General features: G+C 36.0%; 2 protein-coding genes across 2 annotated transcripts; one reads left to right on the forward strand and one right to left on the reverse strand.

Moving 5' to 3' along the window:
• On the forward strand, positions 1-14,086 carry LOC121369626 (serine-threonine kinase receptor-associated protein-like). Its single transcript, XM_041494653.1, has 7 exons — positions 1-121; positions 849-984; positions 3,779-3,933; positions 8,433-8,532; positions 8,873-9,010; positions 10,134-10,270; positions 11,036-14,086. Exons 1-7 carry the CDS (start codon positions 7-9, stop codon positions 11,242-11,244), a joined length of 990 nt encoding a protein of 329 aa, XP_041350587.1. The 5' UTR covers positions 1-6; the 3' UTR covers positions 11,245-14,086.
• Positions 14,087-19,114: 5,028 nt separating this feature from the next.
• On the reverse strand, positions 19,115-24,659 carry LOC121369627 (NADH dehydrogenase [ubiquinone] 1 beta subcomplex subunit 8, mitochondrial-like). The gene is made up of 5 exons (XM_041494654.1): positions 24,550-24,659; positions 22,585-22,805; positions 21,782-21,849; positions 20,606-20,696; positions 19,115-19,688 (listed from the first exon to the last, which is right to left on the reverse strand). The coding sequence occupies exons 1-5, from the start codon at positions 24,638-24,640 to the stop codon at positions 19,587-19,589; spliced, it is 573 nt and encodes a 190-aa protein (XP_041350588.1). The 5' UTR covers positions 24,641-24,659; the 3' UTR covers positions 19,115-19,586.
• Positions 24,660-25,750: the final 1,091 nt, after the last annotated feature.

Genomic DNA, 25,750 nt, shown 5'->3' on the forward strand with positions numbered 1-25,750 from the left:
GACAACATGGCAGGCATGCGGCAGACTCCGTTGACTTGCAGTGGTCATACGCGCCCAGTTGTACATCTTGCTTTTAGCGATATAACCTCATACGGTTATTTTCTAATTAGTGCTTGTAAAGGTTTGTTTTTATTAAGAATTTCATAGGTTCTTTATTTGTTTTTAGACACGTAAAGTGACTTTCAAAGTAGTCCCCCCCCCACCCCCATCCTCATCCGCCACTCCTTACACTGTTCAGTATTCATTACCAATGTTACATTGATGATTGAGATCATGTCCTCTGGATATAGTTGTTACAATGTTAGGAAAATAAATAGTAATATTTTATATCTAGCATGTGTTAGACCAAGTGAAAGCAAAACAAAGTTAGTGGTAGTCCTTATTTTTTTCCATATGCAGGGAAGAACAGTGGTCCTGGGTGGCAGTTTCAGGCATTTAATCAGACTTGTTATTAGTCCCCTACCGGTCCAACTGGAAGGGACTATAGGTTTCATCTCCGTCTGTCTGTCTGTCCATCTGTCTGTCCCACATATAGTTTTCCTCATGTTTTTTTTATGGTTAGAACTTTCTTTTTATTATGGCCTTGAGCAGTAGTTACTTATTTAATAGCTAATTGTTGTCAATGAAGGATCTATCAATAAGTAATTGCTTGAATGTGTCTGCTGTACCAAATTGTTGTCTGATGATTAGAGAGTGTGATAACTGTCCAGATGTCCATCTACTTTTCATATGGTCAGCGTACTCGGGCTAGAATCAGAGATAGCCCTGATGATGATGTACATTTGTATATATTGTTTCTTAAACTGTGTAATTATAAGAATTTAAACTGTCATTATTTGCTATTGTAGATGGCAAGCCCATGCTAAGACAAGGTGACACGGGAGATTGGATTGGCACGTTTGTGGGTCACAAAGGAGCTGTGTGGGGAGCGACACTGAACAAGGATGCAACAGTGGCAGCTACTGGTGCTGCCGACTTCACAGCGTCAGTTATAATACGCTATTATATATGTCTAAAACAATGATTGTGCTATTAAATATTATATTTTTTCTAGGATTATTTTACCTGATGAAGACTGCACACACATGTATATACACACAAATAGCCTTATTTTGGCTTTTTACGCAATAAATATTAGATTTTTTATTGCTTTCATCATTTTAAACTTATTGCCTTTATATTTTGTCTAAAATTGTGAAAAATAAAAACGTACATGGGCCGACCTGTAAACAGTATTGCTTTCTCAATATAGAACTTGCAACAATTTGACAGGGGTCAATTTAAGTATTTCAGAACACTGGAAAATTACAATGCAAAATTGCTATTGAAAAGGTTTTTTTTTAAATTACAGAACTTATTAAAGCACCTGACTGTGTTTGAAAAAAACCTTTTAATTAAATTGTACTATTAAAGCCGCACACCCTAGTTCCATCCAGCGAAAATAAATTATAATTTGGTTAATCTACAAACCTGTAACACACTTGGATCACGTTTTTATCAAATGGAGTGAAAAAGCAGGTTTTATATCGATAAATACCATGGGAATCCCCATGTCCCAATTGCTTGAAATAATTTTGAAAGTTAGTATTCTGATGTCACCGGTAGATGTCGCTCGAAGCACAACAATGCCTACGTCACGACAAATTTCACAGACTTGGGGTGCGTTCCTTTCACCTCTCCTGGACATGTTCCAACTGTTCTGTCCTGGTTGTATCCCCTCTCCAGATATCATAAGACTTACAGTGTTCTCGCTGCTCCATTTAAGCGGGGCGTCCCGCCCCGCTATTCCATTTTGCCGCCCTCCTTTCACGTTCCCCGCCCTCCTTTATTTTTGAGCGCCCTCCTTTATTTTTGAGCGCCCCACTTTATTTTCAACACCTATCTCTGCTATTTCCAAATGCACTTTTTTCCACACAAAAAACAACGATCAGTCTGCACACTGGACATCAAAGGAAACAAGCCGCGTTGTGTACGAAAAAGCAATTGACGAAACATTTACGATAGTTACTGTAACGTAATTTAACAGTATTTTTAACAGCCTCTATTTTGTCCAATATCTGTATTCATTTGTATGTTTGATAGACAAAATAAAAGTTATATTTTATGTAAGCAATGAAAACTTTTTATTTTTTACGGATTCGGCAATCTCCGATTGAAAAAAACCCCTCTTATTTGGCGCCAAATTTGTCATGTGATCAGAACGGTCATTCTGTCTTTTGTTTCCACTAACTATCGTTTGATATTTTGTCCTCAGTTGCAGATATAATTGGTTGAAACTGATGCTTTTTACTTTCTGTTATTCTGTTTATTCAGCAGTTCTTTATAAAATATTGTAAACTTTTCATTTTGTGGGGATATGAACACTTATAAAAACAACGGAAGTGGTAGTGTTTATCATTAAAATCATTTATCTTGAGTGCCAAATAATATATACACCGTCTTTACAAAAACGAAACTACTTTTTATCAGCTGGCAATAATATTTTATCACAGCGATCAGATGGAAATAACAAAAATGTATCTGACATTAGGAGATCACTTTACAAACATCTTTATTGTTTTTCGTATATCTTGAAATCTTTATTAAAAATAATATTAAAACTTTGATTGGTCCAGCAAAACCGGAACTGCCTGTGAATGTCAGACCGATATCATCTTCGGTTCAATTAAAAGACGAGGTTTTTTTTTTATAAACGCCTTTGCACTTTTTTGTAGGCAAAATAAGGAGTATGTCTTTTCTCAAAGTCTACCAACACACAACAATATGGTAACCAAACTACTCCCCCCCCCCCCCTTTTTTTTTTTTTTTTTTTTTTTTTTGCTTTTCGTTTATTGATGTGTGTTTGGGTTTTTTGAAGGGTATGGTGCCGAGCGGCCGCCCTCCTTTAATTTTCACCCAGCGAGAACACTGGACGTAGCAAAATTATTGGTTTTAAGGGTTTGTAACGTTTTGTATTGAGACACTTACTTGTCTGAACTTTATTGTTACTGAAAATGTTCATGAACTGTGAAGAAAAATCTCACAAAAGAACAACAAGCAAACGACAACAAATCGGATTTTTGATTGCGCGAACCGTGCACGAGAAAACAAACCGAACCAAAATGATAACGGTCACGTGGTATACCAACGTCTGTGACGTTTACACAGGAAGATTCCCTGTAAAAATAGATTGGACCTTGCTTGCGTAACAGTTTTTTCTCGAGTGCAAGCAGCTTTTTAAGAAATACAAAAAATGCATTTCGTGATTTTACAAACATCAGGATTACCAGGATTACCAAAAAGCACTTCAGGTGAATGGACATGTGTATTCTAAATAATAAAATGTAAGTAAAGTGCAATTTTATTTGTGAAAAAATGGGTTTAATAGCGAAAAACAATGCCGTAATGGTTAACAATTAGCCGTAACTAGGGTGTGTCCCTTTAATGAAATATGGATTTGAAGTGAAATTAAGGAATATGTTATATTTTTTGTACGTAGCCAAAACAATGGTGCGAAAAGTGACTATTGTCAACTTCAATCAATGAACTATCACTATAGGTGACGCCACACAATACGAGTGCCTCAGAATAGCCGACTAACAAGACAAATATTACGATTTATACAATTGGTTATGTTCTTATGAGCTACCTATATCATGCATGATGTTTGAACTTTTTTACTTTAACGTCTTAGTACAGTGTTCAAAACATTGATTTAAAACCCAATCAAACTGTTTTGCTGTTCAAAATATTGCAGACATGCACTCATCTGATTGTTGGATGTTTTTTGTTTTTTCAGGAAGCTCTGGAATGCAGAGAAGGGAGAAGAGCTGCACACGTTTCCACACAAACACATTGTCAAGTGTGTCGACTTCTCCTCGGACAGTAGCGTTCTGCTTACAGGCTGTCACGACAAAAATCTCAGAATCTTCGATATTTCTAAGCCAGAACAAGGTATGATTATGGTATTTGTAGTACGTTCAAATTCAACATCTCCAGGCATGATGATGTATAACCGATCAGAGATGAGATGCCAATAGCCATTTAAAAATAAAGCTGAAATGATTTTGAAAAAGTACTAAAATAAAGGTCGTTATTCATAATTTCAGATCAGATTAAATCAAATTTGCACAAGTTGTTTTATGTCATTTCTGTTTCTAAACAAAATCATCTTATTATGCGCAAGCCTTCAGGTATTTTTTGCAGTAACCTAACTTATAGTGGTGGGATGTCATTTAGCTCAAGTATTCTGCTGTTCGAAGAAAACATAAAATTTCTTTTTACCATCAGGTAGGCTAAGTATGCCGCTCTAATACAACAATATTCCATTGTTTGACGTTAGATACCGTTACATCAATAATTTTTCAGTTCTCTGATATTAGATATTTCACATATTAAAGTGCTGTTCCAGATGTATGATGTATTGAGCTATACAATCAAGATATTAGTTAATATGATTAGAAAATTAAAAAAAAAAATGTAAAAAATTTATATAACGGTATATTTTCCATTTAAAAATATTCCCCTGAAAAACAGAACCAGCTGAATTCGTTTCGGGAATTTCCGTAAGATTTGATCTGTGACGTCACGAAGGGAACTCCCTTCGATAGTCAGCGTCATTATTCATTGCTTCTTTTGTGTTTATTGTGGTTAAACGGCGTGTTGTTGGCGGCTGTAGCAATACAAAAGCCGATAAATTTAGTCTTCACGCATTTCCTAGTAATGTTGCTGTGAATAATCTGTGTGTAAATTTTATTAAAACAACGTGAAAATACTGGACAGGAAGAAAATGCCGGAGACCGTTGACTGCAGGCACTTAGTTTCGATTCGTCCGAACTGGCTTGTCGGCTTAAGCGAGATATGGGAATACCATGTGTTATGGCTTTTAAAAAAAGATGCCGTACCAACAATTTTTCTGCGACACAAAACAAATGACAACAGCCTATGCCATCCACACCGAAACGACCTTGGGCTGCATATCGTCAATGTCCCAAATTGCGTTATGCTTTCAACTCCGGTCAGTTTGTTTTTTCATGCACGGTTCGTGCAATCATCGAGATCCGATTTGTTGTCGTTTGCATCTCGTTCATTTGTGAGATTTTTCTTTACAGTTCGAAAACATTAAAACAATAAAGTACAAACAAGTAAGTATCTATAGCCATGTCCGTCCCATCCTACAAAAATGTAGGGTTTTTTTGTAAAAAAAGAAAAAAAAGAAGCTAATTTTGTATGCATCTTAGAAAACAATCGGCTCAGAAATAAATGACTTGTAAATTCCATAGTATGAAAAAAGGCGTTCCCTGTGAAACCGACTATAAATACATTAAATTAATTTTACTATACCTTCCCACAAAGAAAACCTTTTTTCATACTATGGAATGTGATATAAGTTATTTATTTCTGAGTAGACTGTTTTCACAACTGCACACAAAAAAATAGTATTGTTTTGTTATTTCCAAAACACTTTTACTTTTTTTTTTACGTCAAACTAAACTGAAATTATTCGCACAAAAAAATATCTTCATGGATGGGACGGACTAAAAGTCATTTTTGTTTATTTTTTAAAATTAAAATAAGTTATTTATTTCTGAGCAGACTGTTTTCACAACTACACACAAAAAATAGTATTGTTTTGTTATTTCCAAAACACTTTTACTTTTTTTTTAACGTCAAACTAAACTGAAATTGTTCATAAAAAACCACATCTTCATAGAGGGATGGGGACGGACTAAAAGTCGTTTTTGTTTATTTCTTAAAATTACTGATATCGGGTCCACTTGACTCGTAGAATTCAAGAGTTATTTATCGTCTTCTCTACTACATCACAAGTATTAGAACATACAGTGTAGCAAAATAATTCGCACCAAAAGCTAAAGAACAAAACAAGAATAAAAGTTGTAAATTAGTGGTAACCTGTCTCCACGACCATTTTCATCGTCATCTGTCAGGCCGGTGGTTCATCGGAAGATGTTCCAGGTTCAAACTGATAAGGCATTATTTGTTGTGTTGCACAAATATTAGTCCAGTCGTCATTACTACACTATTCATCATCGAAAGAAGAATCGCATGATCAATGAGCTTGGCAGTCGCTGTCGGTCCCACTATCGCTTGCGCTGAAAGTCGTCTCGTGGTAGGTTTCTGTGAAGCGCGTTCCCTTCATGACGTCATGGCTATTTACAGGCAAATGTTTTTACCGAGAATTTTACTCGGTCGTTTCCGGCAGTGTTCTACGGGAGTGATGTTTTAATACTTTTATGGGGCATTTTCGTAATTATTGATTTACATATCGGTGTAAAATATTATTGCAATGAATTAAGAAAGCATTTAATTGTTGAATTTGAAATTTTAGTGTATGGTCTGGCACAGCACTTTAATTGCCAATGCACACACTACAGGAAGAAACCCATCAGCAACTAGTACATATTTAACTGAAACATTGTGGAAATGGGGTGCTGTCAGGTCTCTTCCTGTAGTATGTGGATTAGTAGTTGGGATACAAACTAGAAAATGATCAATGTACATGGGATTATTGATGTATTAGAGTGGAAATGTTTGTCTACCGAGCGTACTCAGAAATGTGTTTTCTTTAAATAATTATTTCTGAACAAGAGAACGATTATAACTGTCCAAAGGTTCATCTAGCTCTCCAATGGAACAGTACTCTGGCTAGATATCGCTCAGTGGCTCAGTGGTAAGGCACTCACCTACGGTGTGATGGGTCATTTGAATAATCTCACTCGGTGGACTCAAGTTTTCCCTCATCATAATCAGTGTCCTATGATGGATGGATCGAAAGCCATCGTATGTACTGTCCTGTCTGTAACAAAGAGCATATAAGAGATCCCTTTTAATAGGAGGTGCATATGTGACAGCAGCAGGTTTCCTGTCCTAAGTGTTGATAACTGGAGGTTAAAATGTGCTCAGGTGTCATGAAGCAAATATTCCTTTCATTTGTTTTTCATTTTCTATCATGTAATTATAGGATATTAAACGAGCTTCCATTCCATATCATGTCTATGTCCAGAGAGAGAGAGAGTACCTTTTTAACATGCCCCTGTACCACTAACGTTTCGGGCATGTCCATCCCGGGTCCGGTCTCTGGATAGCCAGTGGTCTGGTCCGGGACAGACTATGTCCAGAGAGAGAGAGTACCTTTTTAACATGCCCCTGTACCACTAACGTTTCGGGCATGTCCATCCCGGGTCCGGTCTCTGGATAGCCAGTGGTCTGGTCCGGGACAGACTATGTCCAGAGAGAGAGAGTACCTTTTTAACATGCCCCTGTACCACTAACGTTTCGGGCATGTCCATCCCGGGTACGGTCTCTGGATAGCCAGTGGTCTGGTCCGGGACAGACTATGTCCAGAGAGAGAGAGAGTACCTTTTTAACATGCCCCTGTACCACTAACGTTTCGGGCATGTCCATCCCGGGTCCGGTCTCTGGATAGCCAGTGGTCTGGTCCGGGGACTATGTCCAGAGAGAGAGAGTACCTTTTTAACATGCCCCTGTACCACTAACGTTTCGGGCATGTCCATCCCGGGTACGGTCTCTGGATAGCCAGTGGTCTGGTCCGGGACAGACTATGTCCAGAGAGAGAGAGAGTACCTTTTTAACATGCCCCTGTACCACTAACGTTTCGGGCATGTCCATCCCGGGTCCGGTCTCTGGATAGCCAGTGGTCTGGTCCGGGACAGACTATGTCCATTGAGAGAGAGTACCTTTTTAACATGCCCCTGTACCACTAACGTTTCGGGCATGTCCATCCCGGGTCCGGTCTCTGGATAGCCAGTGGTCTGGTCCGGGACAGACTATGTCCAGAGAGAGAGAGTACCTTTTTAACATGCCCCTGTACCACTAACGTTTCGGGCATACCCATCCCGGGTCCGGTCTCTGGATAGCCAGTGGTCTGGTCCGGGACAGACTATGTCCAGAGAGAGAGAGTACCTTTTTAACATGCCCCTGTACCACTAACGTTTCGGGCATGTCCATCCCGGGTCCGGTCTCTGGATAGCCAGTGGTCTGGTCCGGGACAGACTATGTCCAGAGTGAAATAATTTTCAGTTGTCACGAGCTTTAGTGAGGACAATTAAAATTATTTCATGGGGGACAAAGACATGATACAAAATGGTAGCGAGTTTATTATCCTATTTATTACCCATAATCAGTCTTAATTTATATCACTCGATTCATTTGATTGACATTCCTGTAAGGTTGTGGTGCGCCAATCGATGATGTCATGAAGTGTTACGTCCCACTTGGCATTCTAGTGGAACGTATCATTTTGATATGTACTAAAATACTTTTAGCCATATGGGTAATAATAATTATTACAACTCATATTTTGTTTAGCATGAGCCATAATTTCAGTTTTCTTAGTATTTGTGTTTGTATTAAATATATTGAGAGACTTCTCTTGTTAAGTATGTATAATTGGTGTTTTTGTATTATTGCAGAGCCTCAGGTGTTCAGTGGTCATGCTTCAAACATCCGAGCTGCTTTATTTATGAAAAATGACAAGTCTTTCATTAGCATTTCCGATGACAAAAGCATACGGTATGTACAATATTCATGCAAGAATAATATATTACAGAATATTTAATGTACAAAATGACAACTGGGATCATTGGAAATGAATACAGGATAAAAAGATTACAATAGCATTTTAATTTTGTTCTTTACAGGCTCAGAGTTTTCTTGAAACAGTTTTATTTTAATATAATTGAATGACCAGTTTGTAGTATATTTCATTATATAGGTTTTCATTTGTTCAGGAAAAGCCCTACCAACTGCTTTAAATAGGTCTGTGACTTTTTACGTTTCCCACAGATTGGCCTGCTGTTAAAAACAGTTTTCATGTGTTATCATATATTAGACAAACTTTTTTTATTGACAGAATATGGGATACTGCCAGCAATTCAGAGGTGAAGAAAATAGAAATTCCCTCTCAACCAACTAGCCTAGAACTGGCACGAGATGGTACTGTTTTTGTAGTGACATATGGAAACACAACGTCTTTTTGGAATGCTCAAACGTAAGTTTATTGTGGAGTCTTTTACAACACAGTTGTTCACTTTAAATTCCTATTCACTTAGATTTGTTTGTAAAAAAAAAAATCTAATTTCTAAGCTCTTTCTGGTGTAGTAGGTAAGTCATCAAATTTAAGGCTGATAGGATTTGCAGAACTTGACCTTAGCAGTAATCCTTGGTGTTTTGGCTACCAATTTCTTGCTCGGGCTACCAGATGTCTAAACTCAGTAGTCTGTCGGGCTACTAGATTGTGGGTTTTTTTTTGCATGTCCAGTTACTCCGCAAACAGCAAGATGCATAATTCATCTGTGTCTGAAATACCACCTTTCATGTGCACACTCTGCTGTCAATGTAATGCTGGGCGTGAACAAATGGATTTTATTGAAAATGAACTTCACGGACACCAAAAGCTTCCCGTTAATTGGTTGGTTAATGAGCCAGGAGCATGAATGAACCATGACCTGGGACAGGTTTTCTTTGTTTTTTCGAAAGTGATACTTAAACAAACTAAATACAGAATTCTTTTAATTTGAGCTGAAATATTTGAGGCCAGTGGTAAAGTTTGTATTATGATACCAACTAGAAAAATTAGCATGGCATACCTATTTTACATAAGGCAGCTGGTAATTCTCATTATGATGATGGCAGCATCATGGCAAGTATTTGGCCACTTTTTAATGATAAATCGGGAACGCCTCCGGTGAAGTGATCGAAAACCAAAACATTAAGAAAAGAAGTACCTACGAAAAATATAAACGATGTAAATGTTACGTTTTGTACCCCATGTACTAGTTTCCAGTTTGGGGACCAAAAAATTGATCATTTTATTCTTTTTTATTTAAAAAAAATCTTTATTGTTCAATAATATAAAGTGCTATATATGTAGTTTTTATAAGAGAATAATTCAACGAATATTGCTCATGATTAAAAAACCCCACCGATACAAAGCTTAAAAAAAAGAAAAAAGAATTGGATTTTTTCTCTTATTTTTAATTTATTGGGCTACCAATTTTTACTGATGGCTACCAGATAATGTATCTTTATTCTAAACATGTAAGCTAGCTATTTTCTTATTGACTGGATGTTTACGGTACTAACCGTATGTTGTGTATTATGCAATTTTACAGGTTTGAGAAAATAAAGGATTTTGAATCTCACTTGCCAATAAATTCCTCATCCCTGCATCCGTCACAGCCTATATTCGTGTCTGGGGGAGAAGACTTCAAGATGTATAAATTTGACTTTGATACTGGAGCAGAAATAGGTACAGTTAAAATTTGTTTTGTTTAACAGCACCACTAGAGTACATTGATTTATTAATCATTGGCTATTGGATGTCAAACATTTGTTAATTCTGATGTCTTGGAGAGGAAACCTGCTACATTTTTCTATTAGTAGCATTGGATCTTTTATATGCACCATCCCACAGACAGGATAGCACATACCATGGCCTTTGATATACCAGTCTTGGTACACTGGCTGGAATGAGAAATAGCCAAACAACAGGGATCGATCTCAAACCACTTTATTCTCTTTGAATGGTTTTTCATTAAAAAGTTACATGTTCAATCAGTATGTTCTAGATTCCAAGATTAACTTAAGTATGTTTTTAATATTAAAAAAATTAGCATTAGACCATCCAGTTGAATAATTTTCCTCCCTGATTAGTAATTCTTCAATTTCTAATTTCCGTTGCATGTTATACGTAATCTTAGCAATATGCAGTCCTTTGATATTAAGTTTTCTTAAAGTTTATTTATTTTTATCCCAGTGCCCCATTTCCTTTCTCTCCTTTAAATTCCATTGCATTTCTTCCCGATCTGGCAACTACTCCTATCTTTCAACTTATTTCACTGTCCACCTCCACAACCCAGTCCTTGTCTCCAACCACGACAGGTGCTTGTGTCTTGTGACTATCTGTGCCATACACCTGCCATTCCTTAAAGTTTATAGTTTCTTTAAAGTATTAAACTTGTGCAGTTTAAAAATTCTCATAATGTATTATTATTATTTATTTTTATTATTTTAGAATCTTTCAAAGGTCACTTTGGACCAGTGCACTGTGTTAGGTTTTCTCCAGACGGCGAGCTGTATGCTAGTGGAAGTGAGGATGGCACGCTCCGTCTGTGGCAAACTCAAGTCGGCAAGACGTACGGTTTATGGAAGTGTGTGAATCCTGAAGAAAACGGTCTATCCAATTCAGACCCCAATATTTCCACAGTCAAAGTAGAAACATAATTCAACGAAACGTAGACGAAAATACAATTTGCTGTGACCCAACCACCCAATCAATCAAACAAACATTTGCATTGATTTGCCTTTCAGACTGAGTCTAGAACAGTCCTGAGTTTACAGCCTTATTTCTAACAGTCTTTTTAATGATGAAAACTACACATTAAGCCTAAAAAAATATGTTTCAGGTTTTATCCTTTAAAAAAAATAGGGTAGGTGGGAACTCTTTTTTTTTCTTTTTTTTAAAAATCTAGTCAATGCAAGAAACCGTAATCGGCCACGGTGTTCCAAATCTATAGTCCGTCCCATCCTTGTATATAAATGTTTTTTTGTAAATAATTTTGGTTTGTTTTGACATAAGAAGAAAAGTAAAAGTGTGTTGGAAATAACAAAAAACAAAACATTTTGTGTGCAAATTAAAAAATACTCGTTTTAGAAATAAATAAAACTGTAATACATGCCATAGTAAGAAAACAATGCTTACGGCATTATGGATGCCATTTTGGTTTATAGACTGGTGTAGTCTTGATACGAGATAACTCTATTCGATGAATTTCACTACAGATGGAGCACAAAGAAAATAATCAGAGTTCTCGCAATAGTTTTATTTTTGTTTAATACTGAATGATAATGGTATATTTACTTGGGCTACTAAACATCGCATTGCAATATGGAAAATTGCAAAGTTGCAAGAATTTGACATCATAGATATGGTTACAATTTCTCAAAGTTATCTTAGAACTATGATAAAACTGTTGTAGGCTATGGTGTCACTATGACAAATGTCATAGCCTACAAGGGTTTTATGAACTAGTAGGGCTAAGATAGCTTAAAAAATATTGGCCCTTGATCTGAATTCACTAAACTCTTCTAACTTTACGATCTCACTGTGCTGTGCGAAAGTACTTGTAATGATGATGCATTTGTAACTTTAGAGAGCTTCGTGAATTGGGCCTCTGGTTGCATAAAATACATTTTAGTATGTAGATCAGCTGGCTATGCTAGTATGCCTTTAATTGTTGGTCTTTTTTTTCTTTTAATTTTTTTTTTTTTAATACAAAATAAAATGCCCACCGAGTGATTAACTAATAAGAATGGTAGGTTGGGTTACAGCAAATAGTTTTTCTTGGTGCATATTCCGCTTACAGCATTAAGGTATTTCTATCTGGTTAAAACTATACATTCTTATGTTTTTGGTAGGCCTACGGTCGACGGCAGTCACTTTTCACACCCTTGTTTTGGTTTCATACACAATAAATAAAACATATCCAATGGTAATGTTTTGACACGATATATTTGACCACGGTACTTTTTATTTCTTTCATCTTTTAAAACTTAAACATAATATTTTGTTCAGAATTATGAAACAAAATATATATACCGACATGTAAACAGTGTTGTCTGTTTGTTATGGTTAGTAGACCAGTTTTTATTTGAATGTGGTGAAGCATTGTAATAATATAGCTAATTTTGAATTTGAATGACGTTAGTATTCCAGTGACTTCACTTTGTATGTCATTACAATAACTATAAACTGAATACATGAAGTTTCCATTTTAAGAATACTGGAAAAATTCCAATGCAAAATTGTTATTGAAATTGTTTTGTTTTAACATTACTAATGCACCTGAATGTGTTTGAAGAAAATCTTGTGATTAAAAAATTGTACCTTTTACGAAATACAGATTTCAAGTGAAACTACAATAAGATATGTTATATTTATTGTGTATGAAGCCAAAACAAGGGTGCAAAAAGTGACTCGTCCACTTTAGGCAAGGGTGCATTGATCAGACTTGTGGTTGCCCAAATTGGATTATACTGGGTCTTTATGAGTAGCTTTTAGAACTACTCTGTTGAATTGTTATGCTGTTTTTGGCCATTCGAGACGGATCACAAACTGAAGCATTTTATTTATTTGTTTTTAGATACGAATTATGATCTGAAAAGTTAGTATTGAGAATGGCAGATGAATTTGTAGCAGATTTTGCTCTCAGAAATAAGGTTTTAGCTACGAATACCTCAGTGTTTTAAGAAGATGAAGTATGTACATGTATTAATTATGGGTGGGAATTCTCCTTGGATCTACTGTTTCCTTTCATGGAACATTGCGTTTCCTCGCATTTTAATGGTCCTTTCCTCCAAAACGTGTCAGATGGCACAGATTCTAACCTAGAATTTCAAGAATTTCCGGGACCCCTCTAGATTTCCTCTTTTTTACAGTTCACCGATTCCCACCCCTAATCAATATTGTTAAGATCAACCAGGTTGGTTATTAAGTCTAGATCAAATTTATTTCATTGTATCCAAACATGGGACATTATCAGTTACACTTCTTGCTCCAATGTAAGTTAAAATAGGAGCAAACAATAAAACATCTGTGCTCCTGTGTCTGCATTTATTTATTTTTGTTAACAAGAGATTTTTGTTGATAGTATGCCGGGTGTTATTCTGAGTTTTTTAAAACCATGTTCACCTATTGTATTGTTTCTGATGCTGGTTCACCAGTGTATAATGTATTGAGCCGGTTATGTAAAGAAATGGTTGTGGTGATATTGTATTTGTCTTTGTTAAAGCTGAAGTCCTATAACATTGTTTACTAGGGATGCACAGTATAAATGGTGTACCAATGTAATTATAAGTCACATGGTAAATAATAATGTTTTTCGATACACCTTCCTGTTCCGATACCCATAGTCATTTCTGTTTTTAGTTCCCTACCAGTCCAAATGGAGGGGACTATAGGTTTCGTCTCCATACATGTGGACCAGCCTCGGTGGCATCGTGGTAGGCCATCGGTCTACAGGCTGGTAGGTACTGGGTTCGGATCCCAGTCAAGACATGGGATTTTTAATCCAGATACCGACTCCAAACCCTGAGTGAGTGCTCCGAAAGGCTCAATGGGTAGGTGTAAACCACTTGCACCGACCAGTGATCCATAACTGGTTCAACAAAGGCCATGGTTTGTGCTATCCTGCCTGTGGGAAGCGCAAATAAAAGATCCCTTGCTGCTAATCGGAAAGAGTAGCCCATGTAGTGGCGACAGCGGGTTTCCTCTCAAAATCTGTGTGGTCCGTAACCATATGTCTGAGGCCATATAACCGTAAATAAAATGTGTCGAGTGCATCGTTAAATAAAACATTTCTTTCTTTCTTTCTTTCCATACGTGTGTTCCACATATAGTTTTCCAGACTTTTATCACAGCCTCAAGATAATAAACTGCAAGTTTGTTTATAGGCTTGTCATGTAGTAGAGTTATCCATTTTTGACGAAGTTATACCTTTATTATGAACAGATTACATGTAATTTTGACATGTGGGAATTTGAAGTTTATCCATGTTTGACAGAGTTATGGCCCTTTAACTTAGGAGATTTTGTGGGGCTTCAGCAGTACTCTCGGAATGCTTGTTTTATATTTGATGATAGTCGAAAACTCCTATCTCTTGCTTTATAGTATACAGATGTGATCTATATTTTCCAACAATTAAATGCCCCCCAAAAACCTTGGAACACCTAAGATATTTGGTTAATTTTTTAAGAAGTCTTCCACAAAATATTGTTGATTCTGCTGTAAATTATATGTTACGATACTTATAGAGAATAATACCGTAATGGCCGTTAGATAACATTTATCTCACAATATCTAATGAGCGAAAGCTCAAAAAACAGGTTGTAAGCAAATTTTAACATCTTTTTCGACTAAAAGCTATTATTTACAGCCATTGCACTTGTAGCCAACATGTCACAGACCCATGATTGTCAGGTTATCTATATGATTTCCATCATGTAGTTTTTCATTGGATGTATGGCACTGGTGACCTGGTCATCACCTAGGAGCAGCCAGTCGTATGCCTTGAAATTTACACGTGTAAACAACCATGTGTTATCAAAAACAACGCATGGTGGTCTCACCAACAGGTGTGTAAGAAATTGTGTTACAGGGTGTACATATCGCTATACAAAAAGAAATCTCAATCCCTACTATTTACAAAACCTTTCATGTTTAGAATGAGTGATAAATAATATCTTGAATTCATTTAGATTTTTTCTTCATGACCATTAAAGATGTAGCCTACCATGTGCAGGAACATTTTCCCAATGAGTATACAAATCTTCATCACTATTTTGGGATGGATTTGGATCAGTCAGTCAAGCCTTCACTTGTTGGTTTTTCCTGCCCCATGACTTGCATATATGGAAGACCACTGTTGGTGGAAAACTGCATATAGAAGCTCTATTGCTGCCTTTTAGTAAGCATACCTGTAGTTATCTCTCTGGTTATTTAGTAGGCCTAGAGGTGGTACCTAGGGCTTTAGATCTCACTAATTTAGGCACAATAGTGACTAGTTTTTTCTGAGTACAGGCAAGTCGTTTTAATTCAGTACTGGATTAGTTGGAGAGTTGTTAATATTCAGAAATGCATTTCAATGATTTTGAGGTTAAATATTTAAGGTCAGCATGCTTATACTTAATTTGGGCATTTGTATTTTGGATACGTTTATCACCTCGAATTTGATGCCCTGTCGGCAGGTATCCTCTATCACTCGTATAACCAAGTGTTAAATATTGCTTTTCTTTCATCACTGTTTTTTGTTATTGTGTGCTTTGTAATGAGTAATAGTAGTGTTTTCCATAGAAATTTGGCAAGGCATGGTATACTTAACACTTTTAGGGCATTTTCACTATTTTCAGGGCATGTTTTTTTTTTCATTAAAAAAAAAACCCAATTAATTGAAATGAAAATAAATGTAATTAATGTGCTTGCTTTAATAAATGAATTGCAAAATATATAACAGGAACATTTTATTAATTAATCATATATATTTTTTGTGTTTTATAACCAATTTTAGAATTATTGAAAAAGGCTTGTTTAATCTCAAGGCAGCATGGCGCCGATTAAGACAAGATGGTGCTAGACTACTGAGGCATGGTGCTGCACCATGCTAAAACAAGCTAGGGAAAACTCTAAATAGTGAATATGTATGTGATGTATATCAGTGATAGCAGCTTAGAATTAACAGTGGTATATTGTGGGAAGAATGTTAAACATAATACAATCAATTCTACATACATGTACTTAAATAGTTTACAATATATACTGAGATTGTAGCTTTAAGAGAACTTGCTATGGTTTGGGGAGTAATCATGAAGACTAGAGGGCAGAGATTGGTACATGTAGTTATGGTGAGAGAGCATTGGTTTGCATTGGTAGTACTTGAACAAAAATGGCAATATTTAGTCAACTTGTTTCCTGAAGTCATGTATTTCATAGCTAGGACCCAGAAAGTTAGCCCCTGCCTATCTTAACCTAATATGTTTTATTTATTGCACTTATTCATTTAAAAAGAATGATTGAACTGGGTTTTAGAAAACTGAAAACTTTATAATTTTCTATATAACAAATCAAATCTAGTCTTACTTTAGTAATATGAAACATTTCAGGGTTTTTTGATAGATGCATAATAGACTAAACAATTTTTCAAATTGCATTTCAGTATTATTTAAATATTGAAAAATAATTGTGATAATATGCATCTCCTACTATCAGTGAGCTAATTTTACATGCACATTTTAATTGGCAGTTGTCAGAATGACTGTTATTACATCACATTGTATATTCAGTTCCAGATTATTGGTTTATGGGTAGTTTCTGCAATATTTAAAAGCAGATACAACTGGTAACAATGTCCAGTAAATATTGTATTTTGCAGATGGTGGTGGTTGACAAAATTGGCCCCTACCCACGTTATCATTTCGAGATGTCTAATTCATCCTTTTTGGGGAAAGAGATTTTTTCAATACTTTAGTATTTAGTCATTGTATTGCGGAAATCTGTCTCATCTGATAATACTAAAGTGAAGCCTCTGTAATTTTGTCTAAACTTTCACAGGGTTTGCTATTGGTGGCTGGCAGTTGAGTCTCAACACTTACTGCCAGTTGTGCTGCCTGCCACCAATTATTACACTGTCAGTGTAATAAAGTGATGCATTTTACACTATACTCTTCAGCATTTTGTTTTTACAACAAAAATGAAAGTATTCTGGATTTTATTTGTTTCAGGTTTTATGCTGTTAGTCCAAAATTTTACACTACACTCTTCACCATTATGCCTTCAGCATGTTGTTTTCACAACAAAAATGAAAGTATTCTGGATTTTAATTGTTTCAGGTTTTAAGCTGTTTGTCAAAAAAAAAAATCATATTCTGTCTAAAACTTACGATATGGTTTCGGCTGATACTTTGAATATATTCTGAATTAGGGCCACCATTTTAAAACATTGTACAACCCTAATCCTAGGGGCAATTTCCGTATTCAACCACCAATATTAAAATTTTCGGGGCATTTTCGTAATAGACTTTTGTCACAACGTATAAATTTCTAGGCAGAACCCTGGTAGGTTTTATGTTGCCAATAAGCGGTCCTGTTTTGTGTAAAAGATCATGTGAAATAAAATTGTATGCAACGAGAATGTATGTTTGTTGCGATTACTTCCTGGTTATTTGATAACAACAGTGTGTGTAACATGTAGACATTGAGAACTATAGTCGTCCCACAGGGAACGCCTTTTTTCATACTATGGAATTTACTAGAAGTTATTTATTTCTCAGCCGATTGATTTGTAAATTGCACACAAAAAAATAGTATATTTTTATTTCCAAAACATTTTTACTTTTCTTCTTATGACAAAACAAACTGAAATTATTTAATAAAACATTTTTTTATAGAATGATGGGATGGACTATAGTATGGGTTCAAAGCCAGCAGGTCTCTGAAAATTGTAATAAATCATTGATCGGTTTGGCCCCAAAATGTTTAAGTAACCCAAGGAAAGTAACATTTTCTTCAGACACTTCAGTGTATTTTAAAGTGCCAACTACTTAGTGTCTAACTATTGGTTATTTCGATAGTCAGGAGAAAGGCAGAAAACTTGTTGCTGCCACTTAGTGTTGACTACTCCCTCCTGATAAAGCAGAGGGATATCTCATGTGCATTTTTTTTTTTTTTTTTTTTTTTTACATGCAGGACAATACATACCACAGCCATTGATGTATCGGTCACAGTGAACTGGTTGGTACAGGAAAACCCCAGTCCATACAGTCAATCAATCCTGTGACCCATCGCACTTCGAGCTGGTACTAAACCCCACCCATTTATTATGTGTAATCCATTACCCAGGGCTTATAAATTATGGTAGCCCCACTCCCATGGTTAGTGATATTCAATGTTGGGCTACTAAATAACTACTATTGCTTGCCTGATGGCTAGTGAATTTTTTTTTCTTCAAATGCTGCATTAAACAGACATACCCTAGTTTCAACCCGTGAAAATTAACACTAAATTAACACTAAACCTGTAACACCTAGATAAAGTTACAATCGAGTGAAACATGAGTCTGTGACTTTGAAATGGTGAAATACCCTCTAAAAATAGACCAAACTCGACTCCATAACCGTTACTTCTCAGATGCATGCGCATTTTTAAAAATATGAGAAATGCAATTTCTGATATTAAAAACACCATGATGATCAAAAACACTTCGAATGTATGGAAATGGATAATCTAAACAATAAAATCTAAGTAAAGTATGATTTCAGTTATCAAAAAAGGGCTTTAATAGTCAGAAGTATGCCTTAGTGTTTAAAAACTAGGGTATGTCCCTTTAAGTAAATACGAATATCCTGACCCCCCCCCCCCCCCCCCCCCCCCCCCCCCAATCTTAATGTTTTTAATATCCATCTCCCTTTTTAGGTAACATATCCGATTATTAGTAGTAAACTTGTATTAAGTAAAGTAGGGCTAGTAAAAATTTAATCGTGGCTAGTAAATTAAAAAAAATCAGTCATATAAAAACAGTGAAACAGATGAAGAACATAACATATTTATGATTCACTCTACATTTTATTTCCTAAAAGTATGTACAAATAGCTAGCACAATTTGAAACATGCCATGACTGTGCACTGGTCAACACCACAAACCATCCTTTCTGCAATACAGTTCTAATCACGTCGTACAGTCCCATCTAAGCCCAGTCACAAGAATAAACTACCCATGTTGCATCAGTAATCATTAGTGCTGTACCAAATAAATAACCATGATTTTAGCTGCAACTTCCCAAAAGTGGACTGATGAATTTGACAGAAATAATTATAAATATGCCAAAAAGCTAGTACAATAATTACTCCACTTAGTGACACTGTATTATGGGTTTTTTTATTTGACCGGGTCAAGTTTAATTTATCTACTTGTTTTGGAAACAAAAATCACACCAAAATGGTGTATTATTTCTCATGTCCAATTTCCACACTTAAATACACTGTCAGCAAGTCAAAAAGATTTTTCCGATATAGATTCACTGTGCTGGCTCAAATGTGTAATGCTTTATCGTGGGTTCCTTGTCAGGGTCCCCACCATTCTCCAAATACAGGTTGTTAAATGGATATTGCTTCTGCATCTGAAAGTGGAAAATGATAATGTACATAAAACAGAATTAAAAAAATAATCCACATAAAATTATAAAGAAAAATATAACAGAAAAGAAAAGGGTAATCATTTACCCGCCCGGTTATATGGTTACTTTAACATAAATGAAATGTTATATTTGTTTAAAGACATCTCAGCACATTTTAAACTACTGCTCTTTGGTGTCTTAACAAAAGTTGAAGTTTGTTTAGTTAAACACCACCACTAGAGCACATTGATTTATTCATCACCTATTATAAGTTAACCATTTAGTAAGTTGACATGGTCTTAGAGATGAAACCCAATACATCTTTCCATTAGTAGCAACAGATTTTTTATATGCACTATTCACAAGACAGAATAGCACTTACCACAGCCTTTGATATATTAGTCATGTTACACTGGATAAAACAAAAAATAGACCAATGGGCCCAATGACGAGGATCAATCCTAGATCAACTGCACGTTAAGCCCTATATTAAATATAGTTTCTTCTTAATAATATCGGTGTCTGTCAATTCAGCATATTTCTGACTGTTCTAGTGTTTGTCAAACTTCATTATATTTCCTAATATATACATGTATGTAATTGTTTTCTGTATGTGTGAACTTACTGGGAGACCAAAACCAGTTTGGACTATTTACAAATACTACGAAAACAAGAAACTATATTTAGTATATGGTTTTAGTCATTAAAATATTTTATCTGACAAAAAACATTTTACAATGGCAGCAAACTCAGGACTGTCTCTTTAAAATTTAGATTTTGCAAGGTTTTCAGATATTTTGAGAATTCCTCATTTTCGCTAAACTTTTAAGAACATTGTCTAATGTAGTATGATTTATAGTAGTTGTTGTTAAATTGTAAGGTTTGTCTGTCAATCATCTGTCTATTGTCATTATTCTTACCGCAGGTAAAAAGTGAGGATATGGTAGTGTTATGTAAAAAACCAAAGCAATTCCGCCAAGCACACTAAATGTGGTCAAGATCATTCTCCAGCTGAAAGACAGAAATAATATGGTTAATAGCAATTTGCCTAATTGAGTTAGATGTCGGGGTTTTTTCAACCCAATTTTTTTGGGAAAAACACAAGAAGGAAATGGGGTTTTTTAACGACGCACTCAACACATTTTATTTACGGTTATATGGAATCAGACATTTGGTTGAGGACCACTTCATGGGCTACTCTTTTTGATTAACAGCAAGGGATCTTTTATATGCACCATGCCACAGACAGGGTAGTACATACCACAGCCTTTGATATACCAGTCGTGGTGCACTGGCTGGAATGAGAATTAGCCCAACAGGCTTATCAGTGGGCATAGATCCCAGACCAACCACACATCGAGCGAGCGCTTTACCACTGGGCTTCGTCCCACCTCCAAAAAACACAACCATAGCATATTATAAATTAGTTCCAGTGTTATATTGAATACATGTACTGTCTTATGATTTTTCTCTACAATATATAGAACAAGTAACACGACAAATGACTGGTTTAAATTAATATGCATGTACAGTTCAAAAACAACTGAAAAAAAAAAAAAAAAAATGATCTAATGATTATAAAATATCTTTATTATTGTGCTACAATCTGCATAAATTACCGGTAATAATTTAACTACACTTACGAGATTAATCATTAAACGGTTTTAGCTATTGTATTTATAAACATAAGAAAACAATAACACCCAAAACCGGTCTACATTGCTTATCTGAAAGAACAAGTATTTGTGTATTGATACATCAGCACATTTTAAACAATGGCTATTTATTTGTCTGACAGTTATTTTAACATTGGTCAATAAAGAGAAAGACAGGGAATCTCACTGCCACATATGCTACTCTTATTGATAAAGCAACAAGGAATCTTTTATAGTCCCTATAGACAGGACAGTACATACCACAGCCCTTGATGTACACGTTTTGAGGCAGTGGTTGGGATGGGGAAAAACTGAGTAAAGTAATAGCTATCGATCCTACAACTCATCGCACCTCAAGTGAATGCTCTTATTTTAAAGCTACATACTGGCCCCTTGGTCATCTGAAGTCAAACTTTGTTATCAATCTCACATGTAACTTACTAAGGGACTCTTGGGTTTGCACTTGCATTCCAACGATCTTCTCCAATTGCATCATAGTCCACATGCAGCTGAAAAGTAAAACAGTTACGTATTACTAATTTTATGTTTGTGTGTTTTATGTTGTATGCAAGGGTGTGTATGTTTATTGCTCGGTTCACGTGTTAATAAGTTGTTAACAAAAACTTAATTCTAAACAATTCTAATGTGCTACCGTTACTTACAAGTACACATTTTTTAAATGTATGTGGACAGACAATATTTTATTTACGCACCTGAAATATATACGTTTATCTCAATTGGAATGTTTACATCAACAAATATCACTCTTTGTTTTGAGGTGTGAAGCTGAAGACTGGGACTACATCACCTTCTCAGGAGATTATTTAATGAGTGGCTGTTAGAGGTCCTAACAAACAGGAATCCCAGTTTATGTGGGGCATATAGGCATGTGTAAGTGGTGTAAGGGCATAAACATAGACACAAATATCCATTATATGGCAAACTACATTTAATAACACATGTACTGATATGCACACACTTTACATGTACTTACATGTACATACATGATGACATGTACAATAAATACAGACCTCCAAAAATTTAAAATCTCTTGTTTATGGGTTATGCTATACTAAACAAAAATACATCAGGTAACCATTTCCCAATATAAATTATATCGTTAATTTAATATGCAAATGAGAAATTGGTTATGCAAACTAAGTTCAATTTATATTCATGAGTGACATGCAAATGATAATTCATTCTAGCATATTTGAAAGGCCTGAAAGATAACCAGTACCAACCGGTTCTCCAAAGTTCCTCTTTAACTCGGGAATGTCCCAGTCTTCATACGGATCTCGGACATCACCTGACACATACGGCAACTTGGGATAGTCTCCGTAGCCCATGCCATCGTCCGGATACACATCGTAGTCCTCTACTCTCATACCATACTTCTTAGCTGCCGCAGCCCGCTCCTCTGATGTGGTCGGATATGGACCTGGTTTCCAGTCCTTATTCCAGTCTGAGAAAAATACATGTTACTAAACTCTGAAGTTCAGCATCATTCCCCAAACATTGTCATTTTATTCCCAATTTTGAAGAAAAAATTGTTAACGTTTTACAGTTAAATATTGTTATATCTGGATGCCAAATACACAGGTAGTTTGAGGAATTGGTGGCTCAAATTAAAGTTTGTTTTGTTTAACAAAACCACTAGATCACATTGATTTATATAGATTTTTATATAGATGGTATGAAATGCTTTAGTCACTCATTGAAAAACAAGACTACCGGTGAGGTACACGATATGCCCGTCAGATGTTTTATGGAAAACCATATATAACAGTGAATGTATTACAGGTATGATTCAATTGTAATTATAAATGTGAAATGTTTGCATTGGAATGGATGACCTTTTTGTTTTGGACCAACTACTAATGATATTCTACCCACTGGAGAAGGTGCTGTCTGATTAATGAAGTCATTATTCTTTATTAGAAAGGGAAATTTTGTGTTACTGTTATGTGCAGTACTAGACTGGGAAAAGTAGGTCACAGCGACCTAGTAATAGTACGCTACACCTCGCCATCCCAAGTTGTCCCTACATGTGAGGTCTGATGGTCCTGTATGCATCTGTATATATATTATACAAGACACGGTCTGGTCACAGATTTACTGTTATGTGCAGTAGACTGTGAAAAGTAGGTCACAGTGACCTAATAATAGTACGCAACACATTGCCACCCCAAGTTGTTCCTACACTTGAGGTTTGGTAGTCCTGTATGTATCTGTATACAAGATATGGTCTGGACAAGAAAAAGTTAACACACGGACGTACATATCGACAATGCCATGCCATAATACGACCCATTACAGACGGGCATATAAAAATGGCATTTGGATTTCAAACATCTTCATTGTTATGGCACTCTTTTGTATAGCAGCTGCAAGCCGTACCTGTCATATATTAAAAGCTTGCATGGACGCTACCATTCACCTCACATTTAAAAAACCCATCTGGTATTATTAAACAGATCTTTCTATGAGCTACATAATGTAATTAGTGGCAATCAATATACTTTTTTTTACGTGCACCGTTTGTTAAGTGTAAAGTGCATTATTTTTTACACTCGCCAGATTGAAATGACGTGCACTGTCCGAGCGCGATTGCGCATCTTAAAAGACAAGGTCTGGTTTTGGCACGGTTCCGTTTTGGCTATTCGTCATCATTCTGAACCATTTGTTCGAATGGTTTGGAATTTTGGCATGGCTGAAATGGAGTCACAGATTCAATGCCAAAAAAAAAAAAAGTAATAAAATGAATAAATAAAATTTGGTCATAAAAAGCACCCACATCGCCCGCCGGTCTAGTAGTTGCATTTTTTAACTTGTCCGTCAGAATTTTTACTCGCATTTGGCCAGTGGGCAATTACTTTCTGCAACCCTGTTCACATTCCCATATGCAAGGTAGTACATACCACCGTGACCACAGCCTTTGATATACCAGTTGTGGTGTACTGGTTGGAACGAGAAATAGGATAATGGTTCCACCGATGGGGCTCGAAACAAGATCCACCACGCATCAGGCGAGCGCTTTACCACTGCCACTGGACTACGTCTCGATATTTAAATTTCGGTTTAAGAGTCTGCGCGAAAATACGCAATGTCACAATAACTTTCGACGGTTTTCTTATGTGTAATTAAATACTACTTGATTCAGTGAGTAATTCTTAACTACAAAAACAGACATAACATTCAAGAATTACTCTGCAAAACTGAAGTGGCTGAAATGCTTCGGCGTAATACACCAGGCGGTAAAACTTTGCACGTTCTCAATATTCTTGCCAAGGTCGCCATTTTGGACGAAAAGTCAGATAGTCTCGTTCAAATAATATAAAAGTAACACGGTATAAAGTATAGCAAAATCGAAACTCAAATTCTTAAAGTAGCACTATCAACATACTTTTACATAGCGTTTTAAAGTAAAAGGTTGTTTTTTATCGACATCACTAGAGCATATAGCTTTATTAATCGTCTTAAATAGTTCATGAATAGGCATCACAATACAATATACAATACGATACAAAATGCTTTATTACCGTGCTTACCATATATACATATAACCACAGTCTGGTGATTCAGCGATAATAAACCGGCCTCGGTGGCGTCGTAGTTAGGCCATCGGTCTACAGGCTGGTAGGTACTAGGTTCGGATCCCAGTCGAGGCATGGGATTTTCAATCCAGATACCGACTCCAAACCCCGAGTGAGTGCTCCGCAAGGCTCAATGGGTAGGTGTAAACCACTTACACCGACCAGTGATCCAGTGATGGTAAGGCCATGGTTTGTGCTATCCTGCTTGTGGGAAGCGCAAATAAAAGATCCCTTGCTGCTAATCGGAAAGAGTAGCCCATGTAGTGGCGACAGCGGGTTTCCTCTCAAAATCTGTGTGGTCCATAACCATATGTCTGACGCCATATAACCGTAAATAAAATGTGTTGGGTGCGTCGTTAAATAAAACATTTCTTTCTTTCTTTCTTTCAGCAATAATAAAGCTAATGCTGAGAATAATGAACGACTGAATATATACATTAAACAAAATAAAATAATGTATAATTATATTATAAGTGATATAACGACTTGCCACATAGGCTATTATTTAATACTCAACAAACTATTTCTTGTTGTACCCATGTCCCAACATAGCTGTGCTTTGGTTACAAGCTGGGTAGCAGGGCAGTTGATAATATAGTAGCATTTTTCATAGCTGTCCATTGATTAAAATGCAGGAAATTCATCTATGATTTTGTAAAAAAATTCGTGTCTTGTTATATCTAGTTCAGGACAATTAATAAGAAAATGTGTTTCGTCCTCAATTGTAATGCTGCATAAGATGTCGGTAAGTTGGATTGAATGTTGGGGGAGCGGATGTGCTGTGCATTTGATAAATTTTGACTCGTAGTCTTAG

Source organism: Gigantopelta aegis, chromosome 4 (genome assembly GCF_016097555.1).
Source record: "Gigantopelta aegis isolate Gae_Host chromosome 4, Gae_host_genome, whole genome shotgun sequence".
NCBI classification, from domain to species: Eukaryota; Metazoa; Mollusca; class Gastropoda; order Neomphalida; family Peltospiridae; genus Gigantopelta; species Gigantopelta aegis.

Coding starts and splice junctions, on each gene's coding strand:
- LOC121369627 (XM_041494654.1), bottom strand. CDS start 24,640: ATGGCGACCTTGGCAAGAATATTGAGAACGTGCAAAGTTTTACCGCCT. Junction 22,806..24,549: donor AGCCACTTCAGTTTTGCAGA/GTAATTCTTGAA, acceptor TATTTTTCTCAG/ACTGGAATAAGGACTGGAAA. Junction 19,689..20,605: donor ATCCTCACTTTTTACCTGCG/GTAAGAATAATG, acceptor TTCCACTTTCAG/ATGCAGAAGCAATATCCATT.
- LOC121369626 (XM_041494653.1), top strand. CDS start 7: ATGGCAGGCATGCGGCAGACTCCGTTGACTTGCAGTGGTCATACGCGC. Junction 122..848: donor TCTAATTAGTGCTTGTAAAG/GTTTGTTTTTAT, acceptor TTGCTATTGTAG/ATGGCAAGCCCATGCTAAGA. Junction 8,533..8,872: donor TCCGATGACAAAAGCATACG/GTATGTACAATA, acceptor TTTTATTGACAG/AATATGGGATACTGCCAGCA.